General features: G+C 47.4%; 1 protein-coding gene across 1 annotated transcript in view; it reads left to right on the top strand.

The window, feature by feature from the left end:
- The window catches only part of LOC119968004, a 185,773-nt gene that overhangs the window by 126,500 nt on the left and 31,329 nt on the right, over nucleotides 1-27,944 (top strand). Inside the window, exons 16-17 of the mRNA XM_038801105.1 lie at nucleotides 13,833-13,928; nucleotides 25,551-25,717. Of these exons, the coding sequence (XP_038657033.1) occupies nucleotides 13,833-13,928; nucleotides 25,551-25,717 (263 nt within the window). The remainder of the gene's footprint in view (nucleotides 1-13,832; nucleotides 13,929-25,550; nucleotides 25,718-27,944) is intronic.

The raw sequence follows: 27,944 nt of genomic DNA on the forward strand, positions 1-27,944 counted from the left end.
CTTACCTGTTAAAGGCATACTTTCCCCCAGTGAGATTACGTTGCTCAGTCTGTTGTAACCATTTATTTTCCATGTAGTTATATCCAGTGACTGTCTGTTCTCATACAGTGATAAAGGATGATCTGTTTAACAGTGAAGTCCCTTTCATTTTTAAGAGGTGCAAAGTGAGATGAATCATCCTAGCCAGTTCAGACAGGGCTGGGCCCAGACCTTGCCTTCATATATATCTATCTGGATGATTACCTTTTGGGGAAGCTTTTATTTTTGCAATTACTGTGCAAGGAAGATTGGCTTTGCTGAGAACATCATTATTTTTGATGTAGTCCTGAATATCGAAGACGGGGGCGGGACCCTCCGCCGGCGTGATTCTCCGTTTTGCTGGCGCCCGGGGGTTTCCCGACGGCGTGGGGCTGCCCCACAATGGGGACCGGCCGACGTAACGGAGAATCCCGCCGGCGGGTCGGGGCAGAAATGTGGCGCGGCGTGGAATCCAGCCCATGGTTGTTCCCTACCGCCCACATGAATACCAGGCCAGGTTTCTCAGTAACACTGGTATATTCAATGTTTTTCCCCTCCACCTCTGCACCAGGTGATTCTCATTCTTAGTGATTTTAAACTCTGTTTTTAATCATCCACACTCTCTTCTGCAGCACGGTAGCACAGTAGTTAGCACAGTTGCTTCACAGCTCCAGGTCCCAGGTATAATTCCAGGCTTGGGTCACTGTCTGTGCGGAGTCTGCACGTTCTCCCCGTGTGTGCGTGTGTTTCCTCCGGGTGCTCCGGTTTCCTCCCACACTCCAAAGATGTGCGGGTTGGGTGGATTGGCCATGCTAAATTGCCCTTGGAGTCCCAAAAAAAGGTTAAGTGGGGTTACTGGGTTACGGGGATGGGGTGGAAGTGTGGGCTTGGGTAACGTGCTCTTTCCAAGGGCCGGTGCAGACCCGATGGACCAAATGACCTCCTTCTGCACTGTAAATTCTATGATTCTTCTCGTGAGTTCACTTTTCTTCTTTCCTCCACCTACTCATAACCATGGACTTCCCCATTGACTTGATCACCTCCAGCAGTCTCGCGATTCCCGTTGTATTGAACACAGGTAAGGTCAGACCTGACCATGTATTTCTTTTACTTAAAAAAAATTTCCCTGAAAAAGAAAAACTCTCTCCTAGCTCGCAGACCGTTGCATTTTCAAATCCCCAGCTGTCTAACGTTTGGTCATCCATTTATCCCAATATTTCTGTAACTATTGATTTGCTCAGTCACACCCTCTGCTCCATCTTTTGCAGCCCCTGTGTCTATTAAAACCATTATTGTTTCTCACCCTGGTCATCAACTGCTTTTCCTGATTTCCATTCCCTTAAGCCTGAGGGACACTGATCTGAAAGTCTGAGGCAGATAACTGGCTGTGCCAGATCTCTTTGAACCACATAAACACTGTCAGGTCCTGGCCCCCTTTTGATTTGATTTGATTTACCGAAGTACAGTGAAAAGTATTTTTCTGTGGCTGAGGGAACATACACAGTACGTACATAGAAGACAAAAAGAATAATCAACAGAGTACATTGACAAATGGTACATCGTCAAACAGTGATTGGTTAGAGTGCGGAACAAGGGGCCAAACAAAGCAAATACATGAGCAAGAGCAGCATAGGGCGTTGTGAATAGAGTTCTTACAGGGATCTGATCAATCCGAGGGAGAGTCGTTGAGGAATCTAGTAGCTGTGGGGAAGAAGCTATTCCTATGTCTGGAACAGCCTGGTTCCAGGCTATGGCTGGTTTAGCTCACAAGGCTAAATCGTTGGCTTTTAAAGCAGACCAAGCAGGCCAGCAGCACGGTTCAATTCCCGTACCAGCCTCCCCGGACAGGCGCTGGAATGTGGCGACTAGGGGCTTTTCACAGTAACTTCATTGAAGCCTACTCGTGACAATAAGCAATTTTCATTTTTTTTTCATGTGCGGGTCTTCAGACTTCTGTACCTTTTGCCTGATGGAAGGGTCTGGAAGAAGGCAATGCCTGGGTGGGAGGGGTCTCTGATAATGCTGTCTGCCTTCCTGAGGCAGCGGGAGGTGTATAGGCTGCCCATAAATCAAAGATCACACTGGATTCCAAAGATAACCCAAGGCTTCTGCTTCCCACACAAACAACCTTCTTTTCATTCTCCACACTCATCTCAGCGATAACATTGAGGTACTCATGGAATTTTGTTGTTACAAAGAACAAGACTGTCTGTTCAACTTCCTCTGCTAAACTGCCCTTCTCCTAGTCCAACTGGTCAACTTTCTTTTAATGTTCCCTGCTGCCCTGGAGCAGAGGGAATAATTCAGCAGACCGGTAGCTTCAAAAATATCGCATTAAATGGTCAAAGGCTACACAGCTGAGAATTTGAAAATGTAGTTGTCTGACCTCATCTGATTCTAGAGTCTATCTTAATGTTGATCACTCTATCTCTGAGCTCAGCATATCAATGGAAGCATCACCCTATCCCCCACCAAACTGTTGATCATCTAGCTTGCTTTCTTGGCCCTTGTTATTTGATATTGTCAACAGGCCCTTGACCCCTCTGTGTTTGGTTAGGTGTGTGCATGTGGATGGGGGACTGGATCAGTGGGGCACAGGGTTCGGGGCTCTATCAGTGGAGTGCAGCCACGGGGCTGGGTCAATAGGACGCAGGTTCTGGGCTGGATCCGTGGGATGCAGGTGTGGGGCTGGATCAGTAGGGTGTGGGTCTTGGCTGCGGGTTGGTCAGTGGGGTTCGGAACTCGGTTTGTTGTGTGTGGGGCTGGGTCAGTGGACGCGGATGTTCGGGTACACTGAGGGAGAATTCAGAATGTCCTATTTACCTAACAAGCACGTCTTTCAGGACGTGTAGGAGGAAACCAAAGCACCCGGAGGAAACCCACACAGACACGGAGGAAACCCACACAGACACGGGGAAAACGCGCAGACTCCACACAGACAGCGACTCAAGCCAGATAGAAGGAGACTTGGTGTATATTAGAATATAGGAATGAGAGTTTCAGAGCGATTACGAAATAAAGCTGGGTGTCAGCAGCTTACATATGGAACATGATGCCAGGTTGCTGATGAGAAAAATAAAAGAACCAACAATATGTAATTGAAGCATTCCAGAGCTGACGATGTAGGAAACCATGCCAGTGATTTTTTTTTGGTGTGATTTAATAGATGGAAATTGAGCCGGTTATCATTGGTGCATTTCCACCCAACTTGGCAACTGTGGAGAGATGTTGGAGATGGTCAACTGCATCAAAGACTGTAGACAGGTTGAAAAAGGAGAAGCTGCTCCAATAATCCCTGTTGGAGTCAGCTAGGATATTATTTGCGACTTTGATAACAGCAGTTTTGGAACTGTGAAAGGGTTAAAACTTGATTGGAGGGATGCACAAATGGAATTCCAGGAAAGGCAAGGGCATAGATTTGGGAGAGAACGACAAGTTCAATGATTATGGAGAACGGAGGGGAGGCTGTAGATGGAGCTAAGGTTTGCAAGGATAAAAGAGGTCCAGGTTAGATTTAATGAGGAAAGAGGTGAGGATGGCTAATGCATTGTGAAACTGTTGTCAAATCTTTCACTTGTGTCACCATGGCTTTGTGAGATTATAAAATCCCCCAAAGACATCCCAGAACTTAGTGCTGCTACGGACCCCTGGTCAGATTCCAAAAGTGGATAAGATACTGGACAGGACCGCAACTGTTTTTATTTTTAATACTGTGCGGAAAGGTCAATTTGCTCTTGGAGTGATTTCATAAGAAATAGGGCTTGGTTATTTTTAACAAATAAAACTTCATTAAAACAAAACAAAAACAGTATTTAAACTTTTAAATTCAAGAACATGTCAGAACAGATACATGAATCTCTTAACCCTAGCACACAATTTCCCATTAAACAGCACGTACAATGAACATACAGCTCCAACCTCCACTTACACAGACTTGCAAAAATGATACTTGCATTCACAGAACATACTCCTGCTGTTAGTGCAGCTCTTTCAACCCCTTTTGGAAAAGCCTGTCTCTGTGGCGGCTTTCATGACCTCTCCTGGTCACTTTCCAAATCCTTCTGCTTCCCACCTGTTCGAACAGGATTATTTTTCTCTCTTATGATCTCTGCCCAGCCCCTCAAACAATGGTTCTGTCCTGGGTTGTCCAGACTTGAACTCATCATCACTATCTAGGCTTTTGATTGCCCACTCCCGTTTACACAGAAGAACAGGGCCATGCTACAAATATGCAATTAACCTCCAATTTACATACAAGACAAAACCATAAAACAAAACAAAACCAAACACAGGAGCATCAACACCTCCCCCCTTAACAGCTGATGGTGATGAGATCTTTAGAGAACACAATAAAAGGATGCCATCTTTGTAGAACCACTCAGTTGCACCCCTTAATGCGTATTTAACTGTCCAATGCTGCAAAAACTCTATAAGATACCTCAACCACACCGAGGCACTGGGTGGAGAAGCTGATCTCCACTACAACAGAACCCACCTGTGAGCGATCAACGAAGCGAAGGCTAAGACATCTTACCCCGCACTGGTCTGAAAGTCCGGCAGGTCTGACACACCAAATATGGCTGCTAGAGCACAGGGCTCCAAATCCATCTGTAAAATCTCTGACGTGCTGAAGAAGGAGATCCAAAATCTCACGAGCACAGGACATGCGCAGAACATGTGCACATGGTTTGCCGAGCACATCCCACAACGCCCACGCTTATCTTCCACCTCCTCAAACAATCAACTCAACCTTGCCCTGGTTAAGTGTGTCTGGTTTACTACCTTCAAATGTATCAACCCCAGTGTCATGCACAACAAAGTGGCATTTGCCCTACACAAGGCCTCACACCATATCCCTCCTCCAATGCCCCCATGGATACAGTATAATCCATCATTATCCTCCTGCAAATTCCCGAGGTACTTCCCGCCCCGCTAACGTCAAAACCCATCCCAACTGGAAGGATGGCAGCGCTACTGGGAATGATGTGAAAACCTCCGACACAAAGCCCCTTACCTGCAGATATCTAAAGTTTTCCGCCTGCGAAAACCCCAAATGCTCTGACATCTCATCCAGGCTCGCGAACCACCCCTCCAAAAACAAGTGCTGTATACCATCCAGCCCCTTATCCACCCAGCCCCGAAACCTGGCATCCTGTCTTGCCGGCTCAAACATATGATTAACATAAATCAGCGCCCCGCTGCCAAACTTTATGCCAGATTTTCAAACGTCACAACCGCCACCAGATATCCTGAAAACTTCCCTGGAGAGAACGGCAATGAGGCCATTGCTACGCCTGCAGACCCGTCCCTTTTAATGAGTCCGACTCCATCCTCAGCCACACTGCCTCCTGATCCCAACACCTTCTCCGCGTTCTCCCAATAATATTACATCAAGCTCGGCAACGGCAAACACCGAACTGCTGGTCCTTTTGCAGGACTGTTTGAACCCTAGAAACCTTACCTGCACAAATAATGGTCAAAATCAGCCTCTCCACATCCGCAAAAAACACCTTTGGCAAAACAAACAGTACACATTGGAATAGGAACAGAAATCGTGGCAGAATGTTCATCTTTGTGGACTGCACTCGGCCTGTCAAGGACAGAGGGAAGCTATGCCACATCTGCCTTAACCCTACCCACTAGAGGTTACGAAGCCAAGCCCAACCCTGCACTACTGCACCCCTAAATACCTAAAATGAGTGCCTGTCAAACGAAATGGCAACACCTCCAAATTAGTTCTCTTCTCCTTCTCGGGTGTGGTAACCGATAAACACTCACTCAGCCCCAGGTATAATTTGTACCCAGATGATGCCCCAAACAGCTTCAACAATGCCATTATAGCCCCACTGCAGGGAACGTGTCCAGAAATGTACAGTAACCGATCATCAGCATGCAGGGCACCTTATGTTCCAAACCCTGCTCACTATCCTCCTCCATGCACCCGACTTCCTCAATGTGATGGTCAAAGGCTCTATCACCAATGCAAATATGAGCGGGGACAAAGGATGCCCCAGTGCCCCTATACAGCTGGACATAGTTTGAACTCGTATTATTCGTGTACACACCAGCCTTGGGTTCCTTGTATAAAAGTCTCACCCATGACACAAACTTGGGCGCAATCCTGAACCGCTCCAAAGCCGCAAAAAGATACTTCCACTCTACCCTACCGAAGGCCTTTTTCACATCCAGCGCCACAGTGACCTCCTGCTCCTCCCCCGGCAGGGATAGGATCACATTCAACAGGCGCCAACAACCGCCTACACTTCACAAATCCTGTTTGATCCTCCCCAACAATGCTCGGTAGGCACTCCTCCAATCTGAGCGCCAGGATCTTTGCGTCCATGTCCAACAACAACCCACATTCCACCGGTCCTTCCCCTTCAGAAGGAGCGAGGTAGATGGCTGCATCGTCGTCTCCGGGAGTGTCGCCAGAGCCAATTAGTCCTCCAGTGCCTCCACACAGTAGCACAATGGTTAGCACTGTTGCTTTACAGTGCCAGAGTCCCAGGTTCGATTTGCGGCTTGGGTCACTGTCTGTGTGGAGTCTGCACGTTCTCCCCGTGTCAGTGTGGGTTTCCTCCGGGTGCTCCAGTTTCCTGTATTGTTTATTGCATAACATTCCAAACAGCATCCATAAGTCAAAAAACCCTTTTTAACAAAGACAGTAGGTGTGCATTCCTTACAGAAACAGATATTACTTTGAATCTGCAATCCATAAATTGTGATCTTAGCAGAGACAGGTTAGATTTAACTATGAAGACTGTGGGTTAGCCCTGCTGCCTCACGGCACCGAGCTCCCAGGTTCGATCTCGGCTCTGGGTCACTGTCAGTGTGGAGTTTGCACATTCTCCTTGTGTTTGTGTGGGTTTCGCCCCCTCAACCCAAAAATGTGCAGACTAGGTGGATTGGCCACACTAAATTGCCCCGTAATTGGAAAAAATGAATTGGGTACTCTGAAATTGCGAAGACTGAATGTCCAATCCAGCCTACATTCCCATTATGAAAAATGGGCATTTCAGCATCGCAGGAAGATTCATTGTCAGTGAGAGATGCATATCTGTCTAAATTTGTACATAATCACCTAGAAAAGTAAGAGTTCCTGGTCAAGGCTCTTCAACAAATTATTTCATCCTCACAAACAGTTTATCTACAAAACCTCCAAAAGGAAGTGTGACAAAATCATTAGTGATCCACATGTTTGGTACCTGAGTAGATAATAGAAACATAATGATGTTGTTCTTGCTTTCTTTTGGCAATCCGACTCCTACTCTAAAACCAATGACAAAATGTTCTTTTATAACAACAAAACTTTCATTTAATACCAACTTCAACATTGTTGGTAAGGCGGCACAGTGGTTAGCACTGCTGCCTCCAAGCTCCAACGACCCAGGTTCAATTCCGGCCTCGGGTGCCTGTCTGTGTGGAGTTTGCACTTTCTCCTGGCGTGGGTTTCCTCTGGGTGTTCTGGATTCCTCCCACAGTCCAAAGATGTGAAGATTAGGTGGATTGACCATGCTAAGTTACCCCTTGGAGTCCAAAAGATTAGGTATGGTTACGGGGATATGGTGGAGGTGTGGGCTTCAGTAAAATGCTCTTTCCAAGGGCTGGTGCTGACTCGATGGGCCGAATGGTCTCTTTCTGCACTGCAGGGATTCTATGATTCTGTAAAACAAAGAAACTACAGAACACATAGCCCTCCAACACCCCCGCCCCGTTTCACAACAAAGTCCCCCCTCCACCATTCTCAGTTCAGTCTGAAACCCTCTGCCTTTACGAACGCCTCTGTCTTTTCGAAAAAGTGATCCCTTGAGTTGTGCGTGACCCTCAGTTTTGCCGGGTATGTTATATTCTGTGTCATGGGGCTGTTTACCACAGGGCTGTTATCTGGGGCTGTTTAGCACAGGGCTAAATCGCTGGCTTTGAATGCAGATCAAGCAGGCCAGCAGCACGGTTCGATTCCCGTAACAGCCTTCCCGAACAGGTGCTGGAATGTGGCGACTAGGGGCTTTTCACAGTAACTTCATTTGAAGCCTACTCGTGACAATAAGCGATTTTCATTTCATTTTCATTTCATTTCATTCATTTCATTTCATTTCATGGCTGTGGTAAAGATCTACACAGAATATCTAGTTGGTTCTTTGACTCGTAAGATAGTTTATTAACAAGATGAACATGTGGAAAGATAACTAATGGACTATAATACGAACGGTAACTAATGATTTAATTCAGTGAATTCTCCTGGAGCTACTTCGAGTGCAACTATCCTCTAATATGACTTATTCCCAAATGCCAGATATCTCAAGTCACATGGTGGATCTGTATCGCCACCTGCGGGTCGGAGGTCATACCGATTAACTATATATATTGATAGATAAATATATACATTGCTGCGCACATGCATCTCACCACATTGGGGCTGGTTTAGCACAGTGGGCTAAGACAGCTGGCTTGTAATGCAGAACAAGACCAGCAGAGTGGGTTCAATTCCCGTTCCAGCCTCCCCGAACAGACGCCGGAATGTGGTGACTAGGGGCTTTTAACAGTAACTTAATTGAAGCTCACTTGTGACAATAAGTGATTATTATTATTATCCCCCCTCCTTTGGAAGTGTGAACATTTACAAATGGAACTGTGCTTTACAAAACATGATGCGCATGATGACTTTAAACATGTATTGTTAACAGTTCACTACAAGTTCAGTCACTCAGGGTTATGGGCAATCTGGTTGATCTCCTGAGCAATGGCTGAATAGATGATTGTGTTCCACCTTAATTTCTTGTTGGTGTTCCTTCTTGTTCTTTGTTCTGTGTTTATTGCTGCGGATATCTCTCTGATCGCCGACTCTGATGGGTGGTCTGTATCCTCTTCAAGTGTTTTGGAATTACATACCAACTGTTCTGTTGGACTCAAAAGTAAAGGATGTTGAACTTTCAACAGTGCTCTTCAGTATCTTTGCAAGACTGAGCCATCCTCCGTGATGAGAAGAAAAGAATGTGGACCTGCCTGTTGCAGTATTTTTGCAAGCCTTGACCATCAGTTTCCTTTGGCATCCTTCAGTTTAACCGTACCACCTGGATGCAGTGGCTGGAGCTTCCTTGCGGATCTGTCGTAGAATTCCTCTGCCTACTTTCTGAAGAAGCAGTTTCCGCTCCAGTCCCCGATCCACAGGGTGGGTTACAATGGAAGGCAGGGCCGTGCATAGCTGACTATTCATTCGAAGCTGTGCTGGTGGCAGCCCATTGAGAAGTGGTGCCGATCGATAGCTCAAAAGTGCCAGATACATGTCTTCCGGGCTGTCAATAGCTTTTTTAGCAGCTGTTTAACAATGTTTGACTGAGGATATAAAGGACTTGAAATAATGTGTTTAAAGCCATTATGACTTTAAGTCCACTCATGGTTTTTGAAGCAGGGACCATTGTCAGACATGATGGTGCTTAGTGTGCCATGCTGGGCAAAAATCTCTTCAGCAGTCGAGTTCACTAACTGTGCTACCTCCGGATAATTAGAGAAGCAGTCGATGACCAGAAGGTAGCCTTTTCCATTGAAGTGAAAAATGATCCATGCCCATCTTCTGCCAAGGAGTTTTAATGATTTCACCCATGCTCTTTGCTCTACTTGCACTAGAATTTCTGGTAAGTGTCACAGTTGTCAACCATGCCTGCAATGTCTTGGGTGATGCCTGACGCATAAACTGTACCCCTGGCCCTGCGCTTGCACTTCTCAATGCCCAGGTGCCCTTCATTGAGCCTGAGCACGAGTGGCCTCCAGGAATGTGGAATCAGAATCCTGCACTGGCGCAGTAGGAGGCCATTCGCCTCACTCCACTCTGCTCTCACATTGTAGTAACGTGAGTAGGAACCCTTAGGCCATTTCCCACGGAGATACTTTATTATTGTTTACAGGACTATGTCCCTGGCTGATTCTTCCTTTACTCGGCGCGACTTCTCATCAGAGATTGCAAGAGATGCAATGACGAGAGTCACATGGACTTGAACGTCCTCATCAACCAGGTGTACCTCTTTAATGCCCATGGCTCGTGAAAGTGTGTCAGCGACAATGAGGTGCTTGCCTGGTGTGTAGATTAGGTCAAAATCGCTGCGTTGGAGCTTCATCATCATGCGCTGGATCCCTGGGGACATTTCGCACAAATTCTTCTGCACAATTGAGACGAGTGGCCTGAGGTCAGTCTCCACAAGAGACGTCGGAAGACCATACACATAATTATGGAACTTGTCTAAAGCATTGACTAACCTGAGGCATTCTTTGTCAATTTGTGCACCTGGGCTCTGTCTCTGACATTGCTCTGGATGGAGACCCTGTCTCCGAAAAAGGTGATGTTGTCAATCCAAATTTGACACTTTGCTTTATGAAGCTTCAGGCCACTTTCTTTATCCTTTTGTAAGATCCTGAGAATCCTTCTGTCATCCACATAGATTTGGACACCTGGTAACTCTTCAACTATGTGCTCCATGGCACGATGGAAAATTTCTGACGCAGAAATGATGCCAAGTGGCATCCTCCGGAAACAATAGCGGCCAAAGGGTGTATTAAACGCGCACAGCTTTGTGCTCGCTTTTTCCAGCTTGAGCTGCCAGAAGCCTTGTGAAGCATCCAACTTGCTGAAACATGTCGCTCCAGCCATCTCGTACGTTATTTTCTCCCTCTTCGGGAATTGGGTAATGCTCTCTCTTGATGTTAAGGTTCCGGTCGCGGGGTCCATGCAGATCTGTAGGTCATTATTCTGCTTTTTGACACAGACCATAGAGTTAACCCAGTCTGTAGATTCCTCTATGCGTCTGATGACATCTCGCACCGTCATTCTGTCTAACTGGGCCTTCAATTTGTCCTTCAGTGGAGCAGGTACACATCTCGGTGCATCTACGATTGGCTTCGCATTCTCCATCAGTTAGATGCGGTACGTGAAAGGCAGAGTGTCGAAGCCTTGAAATATCTCCAGAAAGTCCTTTATAATGGATTCTACGGATGTATGTTGGCGGAGTACCATGCTTTCTGCACTGTAAACCCGCTTCATGAGCCCACACACTTCCACTCCTATGAGAGATCATAGAATCATAGAATTTACAATGCGGAAGGAGGCCATTTGGCCCATCGAGTCTGTACCGACCCTTTGAAAGGGCACCCAACCCAAGCCCACACCTTCACCCCCATCCCCGTAACCCAGTAACCCCACCTAATCTTTTTTGGATACTTGGGGCAATTTAGCATTGCCAATCCACCTAACCTGCACCTTTTTGGACTGTGGGAGGAAACCGCAGCACCCGGAGGAAACCCACGCAGACTCCGCACAGACAGTGAACCAAGCGGACATCAAACCTGAGACTCTGGCGCTGTGAAGCATTAGTTCTAACCACTGTGCTACCATGCCGCCTTAGAGATTTGCGCTATGGAAAATTGAGTCATAGAGATCTGTCTTTCACAGTCACTGTGACCTCACATGCTCCTAACGTCGTGACATGATGACCATTATAGTCCTTCAGTAATACTGTTTGACGAACCATTTTCAGTTTAATTCTTTAGCCCTTTTAATGCTGACCAAGCGATCAGGTTGGCCCTCACTCCCCTGTTGAGCTTGTATTTGATTTGCGCACCATTAACCATCAACGGAATTGTCCATCTATCTTCTATGGTATTTGCATCCGCAAAGCTATGGCTGTAAATGGTGAGGATAAATTTGCCATTTGGATGTTCGGAGTACTCGTGTCCTCTGTCAAAATCATGTCCACAGCAGCCAGATTGTTTATGCATATCTCATTAATTAAGTTAATTGGTTCTGTTTGCTCGACTGTTGGACGTGAGAACCATCGTGTAGCAAAGTGATTTGTTCTTCCATACTTGTAACACAGTGCGGGACATCGCCGTGGCAAATGTCAATTGCCGCATTGCTACCACAAAATTTCGGATCCGGTCGGCAACTCAAAATAGCCGCCCGCACTAAGACCAAGTTTTCTTCTTTGACTGTGTCACAGTGCTTATTGCGCTGGCAACACCTGCCACATTGGCGCCAAGATGTTTCACATTGCGTGCACTAATTGCTGTGCAGCTAGCTCGAAGGCATGACTAATATTGACGATGTTTTCCAGTTGAAGCTAATCTTCCCTTAATAGCCTCTCGCATTCCTGGTCATTTGATATCCCGAACACTATCTGATCGGATCATCAACTACTTTAACGTGCTAAAATTGCACAACTGCACGTTCAACCGTAAGTCGGTTAGAAAACTATCGAAAGATTCGTCCGCCGTCTGAGTGCGAAAGATATGCTCAAACGTTTCATTTTTCTTTGGGGAGCAATTGCAATCTAAGGACTTTATTACTTTATTGAAGCTCTTGCTTTCCGCTTCGCTGTAGAACATGGAGGTATTATAAATTTTTATTGCTTGACCGGCTACCGTTAGCAGCAACGCAATAAGCTACTCATCAGGCTGTGCCTGCAGGCCAAGGGCTGCAACATAGAGTCTGAATTGCTGCTAAAAAACATGCCAATTCTCATCGACATTACCGGTGACTTCAAGCTGGCCGGGTGCCTTTAAAACTTCCACCTAAAACTTCACAGTCTTTCCGTGCACTGAGTTCCAGTTGCCCGTCGTTCACCAGGAAGGCGGAAGAATTTTCACTTCTTCAGCCTGTTTCGTCCCGTCTTCTCCATTGTTATCTTCAATTGTTCTACCGTCTTGGCACCATGTAATGTTCTGTATTATGGCCGTGGTAAATATCTACACAGAACATCTAGTTCTTTGACTAGTAAGATAGTTTAATAACAAGCTGCACAAGTTGAAAGATAACAAACTGTAATACAAATGGTAACTAATGATTGAATTCAGTGAATTCTCCTGGAGCTACCTCTAGTGCAACTGCCCTCTAATACGGCTTACTACCAACTGCCGAATCTCTCGAATCACGTGGTGGGTCTCTATTGCCATCTGCTGCTCGTAGGTCGTACCAATAACTATATGTACTGATAGATAACTAGATAGATAACTAGATACAGTGATGTACACATGCATATCACCACAGGATAGAACACTTCACAATGCACTCCGCTCCTGTAAAGTACTGCCTTTGTTTTGTTGAAGGCCGCCTACCTTCTCGCCAGCTCCACTGTGACATAATAATAATCTTTATTAGTGTCACAAATAGGCTCACATTAACACTGCAGTGAAGTTACTGTGAAAAGCCCCCAGTCGCCACACCACGGTGTCTGTTCGGGTACACGGATGGAGAATTCAGAATGTCCAATTCACCTAACAAGCATGTCTTTCTTGGTATATCTGAATACCACTGACTTCCCACCTCACCTCACGGTTCTGCTTCGCCCATCACAGCACCTTGTCCTTCACCTGGTCGCTGTGGAAGCAAACTACAACACATCTTGGTGGCTTGTTAGTCCGTGGCTTCAGCTGGAGCAATCGATGGGCCCCATCTAGCTTCAAGGGTGAGGGTTCTTCCTCCTCCCCCAACAGCTTCCCAAACATCACTCTCTATTGACAGTAATTGACCTACCCGATGCTTATTGCCACATCCAGGACAGGTGATGGCGTAGTGATATTGTCACTAGCTGAGTAATCCAGAGAGCCAGGGTAATGCTCTGGGGTCCTGGGTTCAAATCCCGCCATGGCAGATGGCGAAATGTGAATCCTGAATTGCCCACAACATCTTCAGTCCAATTTCCAGAACCAATTTCCTAACATCGCCCTGTTGTAACAGTGATGTATTTCACCTCACTGAAGTTCTCAATGTTCCTTTCTCATTTTAATATTTATGCTTAATTCCCCCATTAATATTGTATTTCCTACAGAACATCTGAATCTCGGAATGCCTGTCAACATCATGGTTGAAGGTTCAAATAGGCAAGCAGATCTAACACCTTCAAAAAGATTGCGAGTGGATACAGGTTGGTTCAAAACAGATTTGGAATATAATTGTCTTTTTTTTAAAATCGTTTTATTGGCATTTTCAAAATTCTGTACATTGCCGTTCATTTTCAGTTATTATACATTGTAAAATGGCTTTGCCTTGCGTTTCTTAATTTACAAATTGTTGCCATCTAGTTCAGCATGTCTCCCCTGTGCGCCCCTGATGTTCATCCTTGTCTTTTTGTTTTTTATTTTCCCTTTCTAATCCTTCCAGTTTCCCTCTCTATTGACTGTTGTTGGCCTTGAACAGGTTTTGGAACAGGCCGACAAATTGCCCCCATGCAGTAAGGAAGCTTTCCTCCGACAATCGGGTGGCATATTTGATCTTCTCCAGGTGGAGAAATTCCGAAAGGTCAGCGAGCCAGTCTGCAGCTGTGAGTGGTGCTCCTGATCGCCAGCTGAGCAGGATTCTCCAGCGTATGATTCGGGAAGCAAGGGCGTGGCCCTCTTTCCTCGTGTGAAGCTCTGGCTGCTCCGATACCCCGAAGATTGCCACAATTGGGCATGGCTCCATCCTCACCCCCACAACCTTGGACATTGCCTCAGAGAAGGCTGTCCAGAACCCAGCAAGTTTGAGACAAGCCCACAACATGTGGGCATGATTGGCTGGGCCCCTCTGGCACCATTCACATTTGTCCTATGGTTCCGGGCAGAACCTGTTCATTCGGGTTCTGGTCAGTTGCGCTCTGTGCACCACTTTGAGCTGCATTAGGCTGAGCCTTGTGCAGGAGGAGGTGGCGTTGGCCCTGCTCAGTGCTTCGTTCCAGAGTCCCCAACTCACTTCTGTCCCCAGTTCATCCTCCCATTTCCGTCTGGTCTCGTCCAGTGGTGTTTGGGCCCTGCCCAATAGCTGTCCATGTATTTTACCACAAGAGTCCCCCTTCCTTATTGTCCGTGTTCATCAGGTCCTCTAATGGTGTGGTCTCCAGGGCCCAGGGATATCCTACTGTCTCTTTGCGGAGGAAGTGTTTTATTTGTAAGTGTCTCATTTCCTGTCCTGTTGGCAATTCCCATTCCTCCATCAGTTCGTTCACCGTCGCTAGTCTGTGTCCTAAGTAGAAGTCCCTAACTGTCAGATTCCCCGTCCTGTCTCCATTCTTTAAAAGTTGCGTCTAACATGGCTGGTGGGAATCTGTGGTTACCGCAGATGGGGGCCACGGGGGCATCTTGGTCAGCCTGAAGAGCTGTCTTAATTGGCCCCTCGTTTTTAGTGTGGTCACTATGACTAGGCTCGATGTGTGTTTCGTCAAGGGGGATGGGTGTGCTGCTGTGGCTAGGGCCTGGAGGGTCGTTCCCTTGCACCCACTCCGAGTTGGGTTCATGCACCCATTCCCTCAGTCTTTCTGAATGTGGATGCAAAAATACTCTCAAAGGTCCTGACTAAAAGACTGGAGAACTGTGTACCAGAGGTGGTCGCTGAAGACCAAATGGGCTTTGTCAAGAGTCGGCAACTCACTGCGAACATCAGGCGGCTGTTGAACGTAATAATGACCCCCCTCCCCCCTAGGCCTTCGACAGAGTCGAATGGAAGTACTTCCTTGAGGTACTGGAACAGTTTGGGCTAGGAGCATCCACATTCAGCAGCGAAATGGGTCTACATGATCCACATTCCATCGGGTCTTTTGGTACATCCAGCTCCCTGGAATATAATTTCTGCTCTGATAGTGAGACCATATCTTGTACAGGATCATAAAACTCGCAGGAAAAGGAACACGACAGGGACTGAGTAGGAAGAGGGAAATGAGTGATCAACTCTGGGAGGGAGGGGGAGGATCACAGTCACAAGTAGAGGGAGCCCTTGAGTATTTGATCTGTTCCATAGGAGCAGCACGGTGGCACAGTGGTTAGCACTGCTGCCTCACAGCACCAAGAACCCGGGTTCAATTCGACATCTGGTAACTCTGTATGGAGTTTGCAATTTCTCCCCGTGTCTGCGCGGGTTTCCTCCCAAAGATGTGCAGGTTCGGTGGATTGGCCAAGCTAAATTGCCCCTTAGGATTGGGTTTAGGTAGGGTGGTCTTTTGAAGTGTCGCTGCAGACTTCTGCTCTGTAGGGATTGTATGATACCTGGTATTACTGTAAGGTGGATAGAGGCAGTGACTGAAAGCAGGCTCTTCCTGAACAACAGTGTTGCATCACAGAGCAGGAGACCACCCCGAGTGGGGCAGGGGTGAGAGGTAGATGGGAGACGAGAGCTGGTGAACAATGGTGGTGTAAGATTAGATAGTCAGGGGGATACATAGACTCTTCTACAGCCATGAGCAGGCTCTGAATGGGAAGTGTCCGACGCAAACACATTTTGGAATGGGTGAGACTATCTCTGAGAAGGAATGGCAACCAGAAATTACCCATGGTCAGATCTAGACACACAGATAGAAATATGTGCATAGAGGGAATGTTAAGATTGAGACACTGGAAGAAAGAATAGTCTTCAGATTTGTGGTATCTTACCGTCTCCTTCTGTCTCTAGCTGGGTGAGTGCAGTCGGGAAAGATGAATAACCTACCAAGGTTTTTGTTTATAATGCCGTGCTTTCCGATGTTTCTGCCTAAGGTTTTCTTTGTGAGGGTGGAGCGGATTATTTTGTCATTCATTTGGCCGGGTAAGGTGGCGAGGATTCGGAAGGTGGTCCTGAAGAGGGACTGGCAGTCAGGGGGGTCAGGTGGAAATCTGGATGAAGATGGATTCTCGGTCTTGCAAGGGGACAGCTTTGCGGGCACTAATGACCGGCCCACTTCCGTTCTCTCCAGAGACATTTTCAGGGAATCCGGTAATGGTGTTAAAAATATGTAGGCAATTAAGCAGCATTTAAAATTAGGGCAGGGTCGAAGATGGCTCCGATTCGCGCTAACCACCTGTTTGAGCCTGCAAGATTAGACGCCAGGTTTAGAGATTGGGAGGATAAAGATGTGGTGTTCTTGGGGGATTTATTCCGGAAGGGGTGGTTTGCACGTTTGGAGGAGCTAGCGGAGAAGTATAGTTTCACGCAGTCCGAAATGTTTAGATACTTGCAGTTTAGGGATTTTACGAAGAGAGCTTTTAGGACTTCTCTGCTGATACCGACATCATCATTGTTGGAGGGGTCCTGTCGTTGGCGGGGGTGGAGGAGGGGAGTACTTCGGGAATTTCCGGGAGAATTCTGGCGGAGGATGTTGCGTCATTTGTAGGAGGGGGGCGGAATTAAGGTCAAATTGGGAGGAAGAGTTGTGAGGGGAGGTGGAGGAGGGGGTGCAGTGTGAAGCCCTGTGGAGGGTCAATGCCATGTCACCCTGTGCGAGGCTTGAGCTCATAGTTAAAAGGGCACACCGTACGAGGGAAAGGATGAGTTGGGTGTTTGAGGGGGTGGAAGACAAGTGCGAGCGGTGTGGGAGTGGCCAACAAATCATGTACATGTGCCTTGGGCATGTCATCAGCTGGTGAATGTATGGGGCTCCTTCGTCAGCACCATGTCGGCCATCTTTCAAATGGAATTAGAACTGGTCCTCTGGAGGCCATTCTCGGTAGGTATTGGACTGGCCGGAGCTGCAGGCGGGGGCGGGGACAGATGTTTTAGCCTTCGCATCGTTGATCTCTTGCAGGCGGGTTCTGTTGGAGTGGAGGTCAGCTTCTCCACCCTGTGCCTCGGTGTGGCTGGGGAATCTCCTGGAATTTTTTTACCATGAGAAACTTAAACATATGCTGAGAGGCTCAATTGGGAGGTTTTATATGAGATGCCAGCCATTTGTCATGTATTTCAAGGAACTGGTCACGTTTCAGATGTTGGGACGGGTCAGGGAAGGGAAGTGAAAAGGGTTGGGGGTGTTTTTCTTTCTTTTAAGGAGCTTATTTGTTTTGTACAAAATAAAATTGTTCAATAAAAATAGAAAAGAGATTTGTGGAATTTCTGTTGTTTAGTACCGGATCAAAGAAGGAAATATGAGGCTGGTCAATGTGCAACTGCAAGGCTGGAGTGGGAAAAGGCGCGCGCACACACACACACACGCACACGCACACACACGCACGCGCGCACACACACACACACACACACACCCTGTGCACGCACGCACACACACACACACACACACACACACACACACACACACACCAGCCCTGTGCACGCACGCGCACACACACACACCAGCCCTACGCACGCACGCGACACACACACACCAGCCCTGTGCACGCGCACATACACACACACCAGCCCTACGCACGCGACACACACACCCGCCCTACGCACGTGTACACACACACACATCAGACCTGTGTGTGCGCACACACACACACCAGCACTGTGCACGCACACACACACACACACCAGCCCTGTGCACGCACACCAGCCCTGAATGGAGGATACGGCGAAAGGGGAGGGTTCAGGGCCCGATCAGAACAAAATACAAGTGAGGGTTGTACATGTGTCCAAAGTCCAGAATTATAAGTATATTGGAATGATTCTTCTGAGCAGAGTTTGAATGAATGTAGAGAGATCTTCAGGAGCGAAACTTCCACGATGTGAGAAGGAACATAGAATGATTTAGTCTTGGAGGCAAAAGTTCCAATGTTCCAGAAGTTGGTAGTTTTTGTTTCAGACAAACATTTTACTAAGGCATTTATGGCTTTCTAACAACAAAAGATACAAATACAAATGTAAACATAATTCAGTGCATAACGCACCCCTCCATCTCCCACTGTTCCCGCCTAAGCTAGACAAAAATAACCTAACTCCCCCTGACCCCTTACTCTCTAACTTATTGAGTCTGCTAACCATTTAGTTTTTCCAGAAGAAGTCGATAAACGTCTGCCACCTCTGAACGAACGCCTAACATTGATCCTCTCAGGGTGAACTTAATTTTCTCAAGCCTGAGAATTCCAGCAATGTCGCTAACCCATACCCCCGATTTCGGGGGCTCCGAGTCCCTCCACGCTAATAAGATCCGTCTCCGGGCTACCAAGATCCGGTACATTGCTCTCGGCGGCTCATTCATCTGTGGCTTCCTCACATACGCTCTGTGCGTTCTGTCCACCTCCAAGGGTCGAGTAAACGCACCTTCCCCCAGCAGCTTCTCGAACATACGCGCCAAATATGCCCCTGCGTCCGATCCCTTGCTGCCCTCCGGGAGGCCAACAATCCTCAGGTTCTGCCTGCGCGACCTGTTCTCCAGATCCTCCACCTTCTCCTGCAGCCTTTTCTGGTGGTTCGTCATCATCCCCATCTCTGTACTGTGCTGCAGACTTCACTTCCTTCTTTGCCCAACAATCTCTCCTCTGCAGACCACTTCTGGTCCACGACTCCCATCAACTGGTGGGGGATCCTTCTCCTCTACCTCACCAGTCTCCAATTTTATTGACCATAAGTCGGGGAAAAAGGTCTCAAAGGTCCACCATGAGCGAGAGCTACCAAATAAGTGACCATTTACTCCATGGCCGCCAACGGAAGTCCAGTTGGTAGTTTTGATGAGGCCAGATTTCTTTCTGCTGGCACCTACAGCAGAGGCTGTTGCCAAGTGTTTGGTTCAATTTGGATCAAACAATAACTGCCTGAGTTCAGTTCCAGTGGCCAGTATTACAGTGCAGCGTGGGGTGGGGTCATCATGAGACATAACTCGCACCACCACTGCTCGATGTTGGGCAAAGGATAGATATTTCTTCGGCTGGAATCTTGAGGTGTTTAATTGGAGTCAGGGTTCCTTTTGCTCTTGGAGACATTGGGTTTGGGTTGATTAAGTGTGCTCCTCTTGTCGAAATCATTGTGTCAGAACAGTTAATGCTTCGACCATTAGCACCGTTATTGGAAGGTTTCGGACTTACACAAGACTTGACAAAGGATTTGCCTTTGTTCGGAATAGGCTGTGTATGACTGCTCAGCTGTTTGGCATTGTGTTAGCTTGGCTGAATGTTTATGGAATGCAAGGATTATTACATTCCAGATGTTTGAAACGTTAGCATTTATTACTTTGAAACGGTTCAGAAATGTCCCGGGGCCAGCATTAGACCAGCTGGAGCCATCTTGTCAGCTCTGCAATTGTCCATTTTGAAAGCACTAAACAAATGGCATAAGTGGTTGTTTTTGACCGGCATAGATACGATGGGCTTAAGGGTCTTTTCTGTGCTGTGGACGTCTATGACTCAATAAAGTAATTCAGCTGATAAATATTTGTTTTTTTCACTTCTCGACCCTGAAAAAGTAAACAAAAAATAGTTTTACAAAACTGAAAAGAGGATGGTCAGGAACAATGTGGATCCGCTCATAATTGGTAACAGTGATATTGTCGACTTCTGGTAGCGGAGAAGGCATTCGATCAGGTGGAGTGGGTCTACTTGTGGGAGGTCCTGGGGCTCTTTGGGTTTGGGCAGGGTTTTGTGGACTGGGTTCGGCTGCTATATCAAACTCCGGGTGGCGAGTGTGCGGATGAACTGGGTGAGCGCGAGCTATTTTAGGCTGCACTGGGGGACGAGGCAGAGATGTCCACTTTCCCCACTGCATTTTGCCCTGGCTATAGAACCGTTGGCGATGGCGCTGAAAGCGTCGAGGGAGTGGCAGGAGATATTACGCCGGGGGTCTCGCTTTACGCGGGCGACCTGGTATTGTACATTTCGGGTCTGTTGGGTGGGATTGGGGGGATTATGGGGATCCTAGAGATATTTGGCCAGTTTTCGGGGTACAAATTGAATATGGGTAAGAGTGTGGTGTTTCCGATCCAGGCGAGGGGGCAGGAGAAAGATTGGGGAAGATGCTGTTCAAGGGGGGGGGGGTTTCAGTATTTGTGCATTCAGGTGGCGTGGGGGTGGGAGCAGCTACATTAGCTGAATCTGCTGGAGCAGATGAGGGGGGAAACTTTAGAAGGTGGGCTGCGCTCCCGTTGTCATTGGTGGGGAGGGTTCCGGGGGTGGCAACGCACGGGGATCAAGCGGTTTGTGGATTTGTTTATAGATGGGGGCTTTCCGTCTTTGGAAGAGTTAGAGGAGGGATTTGAGCTGCCTGATGGGAATGGGTTCCACTATATGCAGGTGAGGGACTTTGTGCGGAGTCAGGTGCTGACTTTCCTGCACCTAGCGCCCCATGGGCTACAAGATAAGGTAGTGTCGAAAATGGGAGTAAGGAAGGGGAGGGTATTGGAGATTTATAAGGAGCTGATAGAATGGCAGGGAGCCCCGATAGGGGAGGTGGTGGAAATGGGAGGAAGAGCTGATGGGAAGCTGGAGGCTGGGCTGTGGGAGGATGCCGCGAGGCAAGTCAATGCACCTCGTCGTGTGCCAGGCTTAGCCTGATAAAATTTGAGGAGCTCCACAGGGCGCATATGACTGGCCTGGATGAGCAGGTTCTTTGTAGGGGTGGAGGATAGGTGTGATGGGGGGGCCTGGCAAGTCATGTCCATATGTTTTGGGCATGTCCGAACCTTTGGGGATTTTCCAGTGGTTTGCTGACGTTATGTGGAGGTACTGAGGGTAAAGGTGGTTCCGAGCCCAGAGGTGGTCATGTGGAGGTACTGAGGGTAAAGGTGGTTCCGAGCCCAGAGGTGGTCATGTGGAGGTACTGAGGGTAAAGGTGGTTCCGAGCCCAGAGGTGGTCATGTGGAGGTACTGAGGGTAAAGGTGGTTCCGAGTCCAGAGGTGGTCATGTGGAGGTACTGAGGGTAAAGGTGGTTCTGAGCCCAGAGGTGGTCATGTGGAGGTATTGAGGGTAAAGGTGGTTCCGAGTCCAGAGGTGGTGATTTTTGGCATGTCAGGACCCGGGAGTCCAGGGGGCGAGAGAGGCCAATGTCTAGGGTTTTGCCTCCCTGATAGCCCGAAGAGGGAGCTTATTGACATGGAGGGACTCTGAATGACATGGCTGGGTTTCTCCGGCACCAGAAGAGTATGTTCGTTCTGAGGGGATGGATGCTAGGGTTTGCCAGGAGGTGACAGCCGTTTATCGACTTCTTTGGGGAAAATTAAGCTGTCAGCAGTTGTGGGGGGGCAGTGCTGGTTATAAATGGGAGGCAGGGGGAGTTGGTTAAGGTGGGGGAAGGCTAGTGAGGAATTGGGGAGTCATTTATGTAAGCCGTGTTGGCTGGGTCTTGTTGGTTGGGTGTCTGGTTGTTTATTTTGTTACCTTGTTAAAAATATAATATAAATGCCTGAACAAAAATATTTTTCAAAACAGTGATATTGTCAGTGAAAGCAAAGAGATGGGATCAAGCTAAATTACCTTGCATCAGTATTTACAGTAGAGAAGAGAATAACATGCCAGCTATCTCCATTGATCTGATATTAAATCAGGGATAGGGGCTTAATAAAATTGACGTGAACAAAGTAACAGTTTTTAAGAAAATAATGGTATTGAGGAGGGATAGGCCCCAGGACCAGATGCACTGCAGTCCAGGGCTTTAAACAAAGTAAATGAGACCCTTTTTCTTGTGTTCAATATTGTTATGGGGCAGGGCTCAGAAACTCCAAAGTGTTTCATGAAGTTCACCTGACCTCTAACTTTTATGTTGAATTTGGCTAGGCTAGGTGTGATTCAACAGAATTCCTTGGCGTTTTTATCAAAACGAAGTCTATTATAAGAATGTAGTTAACATATATGGAACACGTATCAGGAATCTGTATCCATTGCAAACATGAAAAAACACACAACAGCTACAGCAATCTATATGTATATATATATATATATATATATATATATATATATATATATATATATAAAACTCTTGATGAAAACGCCTTAGTAGCTGTTCCAATTCAATACAAAAATCCAATAAGCCAAAACCCCGTTCAAGGGCGTGGCCCAGCACCCTGTAATCTCACTAGAATGGGACTGGTCCTTTCCCTGAGATTCTGGTCCAACCACCAGATTCCAAACTCCTTCCGGAAAGCAACCCGATCTTTAAAGCTACCACGGCAGTTTACTACACCCAATGGGCTTTCAATTCTCTGGAACAGCTTTAAAATGAAAACAGGGAAACACATGCTTTTTGTCTTCTGCAATCCAAAGCCACGAACTAAAACCGAAATCCCGGCACTAAACCCCCTCTCACCTGACAGCCACAGCCCAGCTCCACCCACAAATGACATCACTGAAGCCGTGCAACAAGTCATGTGGTAAGACCAAACCTTTCTTCAAGGGACACTCGCATGACAATATAGCCATGTATGCACGAGGCCAGCACTTATCCATCATTGAGAAATGTCTTGAACTGCTGCAGGTACACAGTACATTAAAGGAGGGAGGTCTCGGTCTTTCACCCAGTGACAGTGAAAGAACAACAATTCTAGTTCTAAGTCAGGATAGTGCATGACATTGAGTGGATCTTAAAGGTGATGGTGTTTCCAGGTGTCTGCTGCCTTTCTTCTTGTGTTTGGAAGGTGCTGTCAAAGAACCCTTTGTTCGATCTTGTAGATGGTACTGATTGCTACATCTGTATATATATATATATATATATATATAATGGGATGTGGTGGTGCAGTGGTATTGACACTCCACTAGAAATCCGCATACTGAGGGTAATGCCCTGGGGACCGTGGTTTGAATCTCACCACAACAGATGGTGGAATTTGAAAGGGCAGCACGGTGGCACAGTTGTTAGCACTGCTGCCTCACAGCACCAGGGACCCAGTTTTGATTCCAATCTTGGGTGACTGTGTGGAGTTTGCACATACTTCCCGTACCGGCATGGGTTTCCTCCGGGTGCTCCAGTTTCCTCCCGCAGTCCAAGGAAATGCAGGTTAGGTGGGGTGATGGGGATGGGGTGGGGGGAGTGAATGTCGGTAAGGCTCTTTTTCCAAGGGTTAGTGCAGACTCGGCTGAATGGCCTCCTTTAACACTGTACAGTTTCTCTGGAGTCTTTGGTTGCGGATCAAATCCGAGTTTCAGCTATTAGATGGGAAGCCAGCTTGAATTGTGTTGAGATTCTTGCATGTTGTTGAAGCTGCACTCATCCAGACAAATCAAGGATATTGCGTCACACTTATGCCGAGTAGAACAGATTGTCGAAGAGTCAGGAGGTGAGTCACTGCAGAATTCCCAGCCTCTGACCTCATCCAGTTTAGTTTCTGGACAATAGTGAGCCTTCAGAATGTTGGGGATTCAGCGATTGGAACGCTGCTGAATGTTATGGGGAGATAATTAGGTCCTCCCTCGTTGGGGATGGTCATTGCCTGGCATTTGTCTGGCGCAAATGTTACTTCCCCATTTCAGCCCAAGCTTCAATATTGTCCATGTTGTGTTGAATATTGGAATGGACCGCTTCAGCGGAGTTACGAATGGAACAAAACATTGTGCAATCATTGGTGAGCAACCCTGCTCTGACCTTATGACAGGGGAAAAACCATTGATAAAACAACTGACTATAATTGGGCCGCGGACACTATCTTTTGCTGGTAGGACTCCAACCAGTGCAGATTTCCCCCTAATTCCCATTGACTTCAGTTTTACCAGTCTCTGTGATTCCACACTCCACCAAATGCTGTCAAGGGCAGTCATTCTAACCGCAACACTGGCATATTGGCAATTTGTAGAAGAGGGTTCCTGTGTCTAGAAGCTTTTCCTAATTTCATTCCTGAAAGATCTGGTTGTAAATGTTTCATTCTGTCCGCTAGTCACAGAGACAGAGACTTGACCTGCCACTCCCCAGCGTAAAAATCTGGAGCATGCCGCCATGTGGCTGGGAACCCTCAAGGCAAATTAACGGCTGTGGAGGCACAGGAAGCCCACCTCCAAGAGTGGCCAACTAAAGAAACGGAGAGCCACGTCTTTGCCACACAGGTGCCAGGAAATCACCATCTCCAACAAGACAAAATCTCGCCGTCGCCTCTTGACATTCAATGGCATGAGATTCACTGAATCCCCCACCATCAAAACCCCCAAGTATTATCATTGCTCAGAAACTGAACTGGACTAGCTATGTAAATACTGTGGCTACAAGAGCAGGCAGGTGGCTTGGAATTCTGATGGGCACCTCACCTCCTGGCTGCCCACAATCTACCCACCATCAACAAGGCACAATTCTGGAGTGTGATAGAATATTCTCACTGCACCACCCAGAACTCCTTGATAGGCACTTATTCACCACCTTAGCAGTCACTCCTTCCACCACCAAACCACTGAGGCAGCAGTTTGCACCATCTGCAGGATGCACTGCAGCAGCTCATGAAGGCTCCTTCTACAGCGTCTTCCAGACACCATGACCTCCGCTACCTACAAGGATCAGGGAGCAGATACATACGAACAAATGCCACCAGCTAGAAGTGCCCCTCGGAGCTACATACCATCCTGACAAAGAACGATGCCGCTGTTTCTGGGCCAAAAAGCTGAAACACCATTGCCAACAGCACTGTGGGTATACCTGCACCAGATTGGTTGCTGCAATTAGGAAAGGTGGCTCACCACCATCTTCTCAACGGCAAATACACATGGGCAACGAACGCTGGCTTTGGCAGTGACTGCCACATGCCAAAGAAGATTTTAAATCTGAAATCTTATAAGCTATGTTATTAATGAATTTTGGGCAAAGGTGCGTATATGGATTTGGTTCACAAGTCTACGATCATTATGACTTTATGTTTCAGAAGTTGTTCAATAATGTGGCTCACAGGAGGATAGAAACTTGATGAATTTGTTTTTTCTCCATTTTTATTCACAGATCCAAACTCAATACTCACTGAGTTCTTGACAAAGTATGATGATTTCCAACTGTTCCAGTTGACGCAATTCTACCAGGACAGACTAGAGCAGGCGATTGAGGAAGGGGTGGATGGACTCAGCTCATTGTTAACATACGAGAGGATTTTCAGTGGAAAAGAACATCGGGTAAGTGGGAGGGACACAGAATTAGTTTGGATTATTTAAACATTACAGAACATGCAGGATATTTTCACAAAGGATTATAAAAGACACAAGTTCTGTCTAGACCATCGTCCATCATCCGGCAATCGCATGCTGCACTGACAATGGAGTTAGTTGTTGACTAATCGATCAGCAGGAATTAGTCGACACCAGACTCTGGTTGAAATTCAAGGCCTCTTGTAAGCCATGGTGAGCAAAGCCTGAGAGGTGGAGAGCTTTGGAAACCGTAGATCCACACCAGTTCTTTCAAGCATGCAATACTGGCTACGTTCAGGTACCGCAGCATAGTGATTGTTATTTGATCAGCAACCTCGAGATCCAGAAATCTGAGCTTAGATTTCACTGTGGCAGTTTGTGATTTTGCATTCAGTCAGTTAAATCGTATTGGATTGTCGTCCAAACCCAACTGGTTTATATATGGCTCACCCGCACAGCCGCCAGGGAACCTAACATGGGGCAGGTGCTTTTGGCAACACCGGAAGACCCCACCGACAGGAAGGGTGAGAAAATCCTACCCATAGTTGACTTTCCACTGCCCTTTGAATTGGCCGAGAAAACCAGGTTAAAACTGCTACAAAAGCGAGTCACAAGCATAAAACCAGGAGGTGCACCTAGCATTGGATTCAGCCACACAGCCCAGTCACCCTGCTGAGTCCTCACTCACATTTGTTGTCTTGTAACAAATATGACAGAACTCATCCAACAGACTCATCAAACAAACCTGACCTAGGAATGATCCTGACTGTAAGACTATCAAACAACTTCCTGGACCATGAGTCATGGTAATGGCCTTTCCCACAATGGAACCACCAGAGAATATAACAATGTATTATTGTCACAAGTAGGCTTATATTAACACTGCATTGAAGTTACTGTGAAAATCCCCCAGTCGCCACATTCCGACGCCTGTTCGGGTTCACGGAGGGAGAATTCAGAATGTCCAAATTGCCTAACAGCACATCTTTCGGGACTTGTGGGAGGAAACCGGAGCACCCAGAGGAAACCCACGCAGACACAGGGGAGAACGTGCAGACTCCACACAGACAGTGACCCAAGCCAGGGATCGAACCTGGCGCTGTGAAGCTACAGTGCTAACCACTGTGCTATCATATGCGCTCTGTTGACTACTTTAAATTGAATGAGGCTAAGCCTAGCGCACAAAGAGGAGGCATCCACCCTTCTTAGAGCCTCCTTCCATAACTCAGCCTCCAGCACCCTCCCCAGCTCTTCCTCCCAGTTCTGCTTAACTTCTCATATTGGGGCGCCCTCCCAGTCCATTAATTCTTTGTAAATCTCTGACACCCTGACCTCACCAACCCCTGTTTTTGACACCATTTTGTGCTGCAACCCCGGGGGCGGCAGGTCAGGAAAGGACAGCACCTATTTCCTCATGTAATCACAAACCTGTAAGTACCGGAACCCATTCCCGCTGGGCAGCTCATACCCCTATGCCAACCCCTCTAAGCTCGTAAAGCTGCCTGCTCCAGGCTCGATTGCTGCCGCCACCACTACGGGAATTGTGGAGTACCTGGCTGATGAGAACAACAGAGACACTGTCAACAGTGCTCCCAAGCTAGTGCTCTTACACAATGCTGCCTCCATCTGCTCCCATACCGACCCCGACCCCACTACCCAATTCCTTACCATGGCTAGATTTGCTGCCCAGTCATAGGTCATTAAGTTCGGCAAGGCTAGCCCCCCCCCCCCCCCACAACATCCCCACTCCAACAGCACCTTCTTTATCCGTGGGGCTTTCCCCACCCACACAAATCCCGAGAACATTGTATTGATTTTCCTAAAGTATGCCTTTGCAATAAAAATCGGAAGGTTCTGAAACATGAATAGAAACCTCGGGAGTACTGAGATCTTCACGGACTGTACCTGCTCCTCCAATGGCAACGGGAGCACGCCGCACTTCTTATAATCCACCTTCATTTGCTCCACCAACCGAGCCAAATTCAATCCCCGCGCCACCTGGATACTCAGATACCTGAAACTCGCTCCCACTACCTTAAACGGCAGCTTGCCCAACCTACTCTCCTGTCCACCTGATCGGGAAGACCTCACTCTTACCCATGTTTAACTTATGCCAAGAGAACCGGCCAAATTCCACCAAAATGCCCATGGTACCTCCAATACCTTCCAATGGGTCGATGTGTAGAGCAGCAGGTCGTCCGCATATAATGAGACC

This window comes from Scyliorhinus canicula, chromosome 6 (assembly GCF_902713615.1).
Source record: "Scyliorhinus canicula chromosome 6, sScyCan1.1, whole genome shotgun sequence".
Taxonomy (NCBI): Eukaryota; Metazoa; Chordata; class Chondrichthyes; order Carcharhiniformes; family Scyliorhinidae; genus Scyliorhinus; species Scyliorhinus canicula.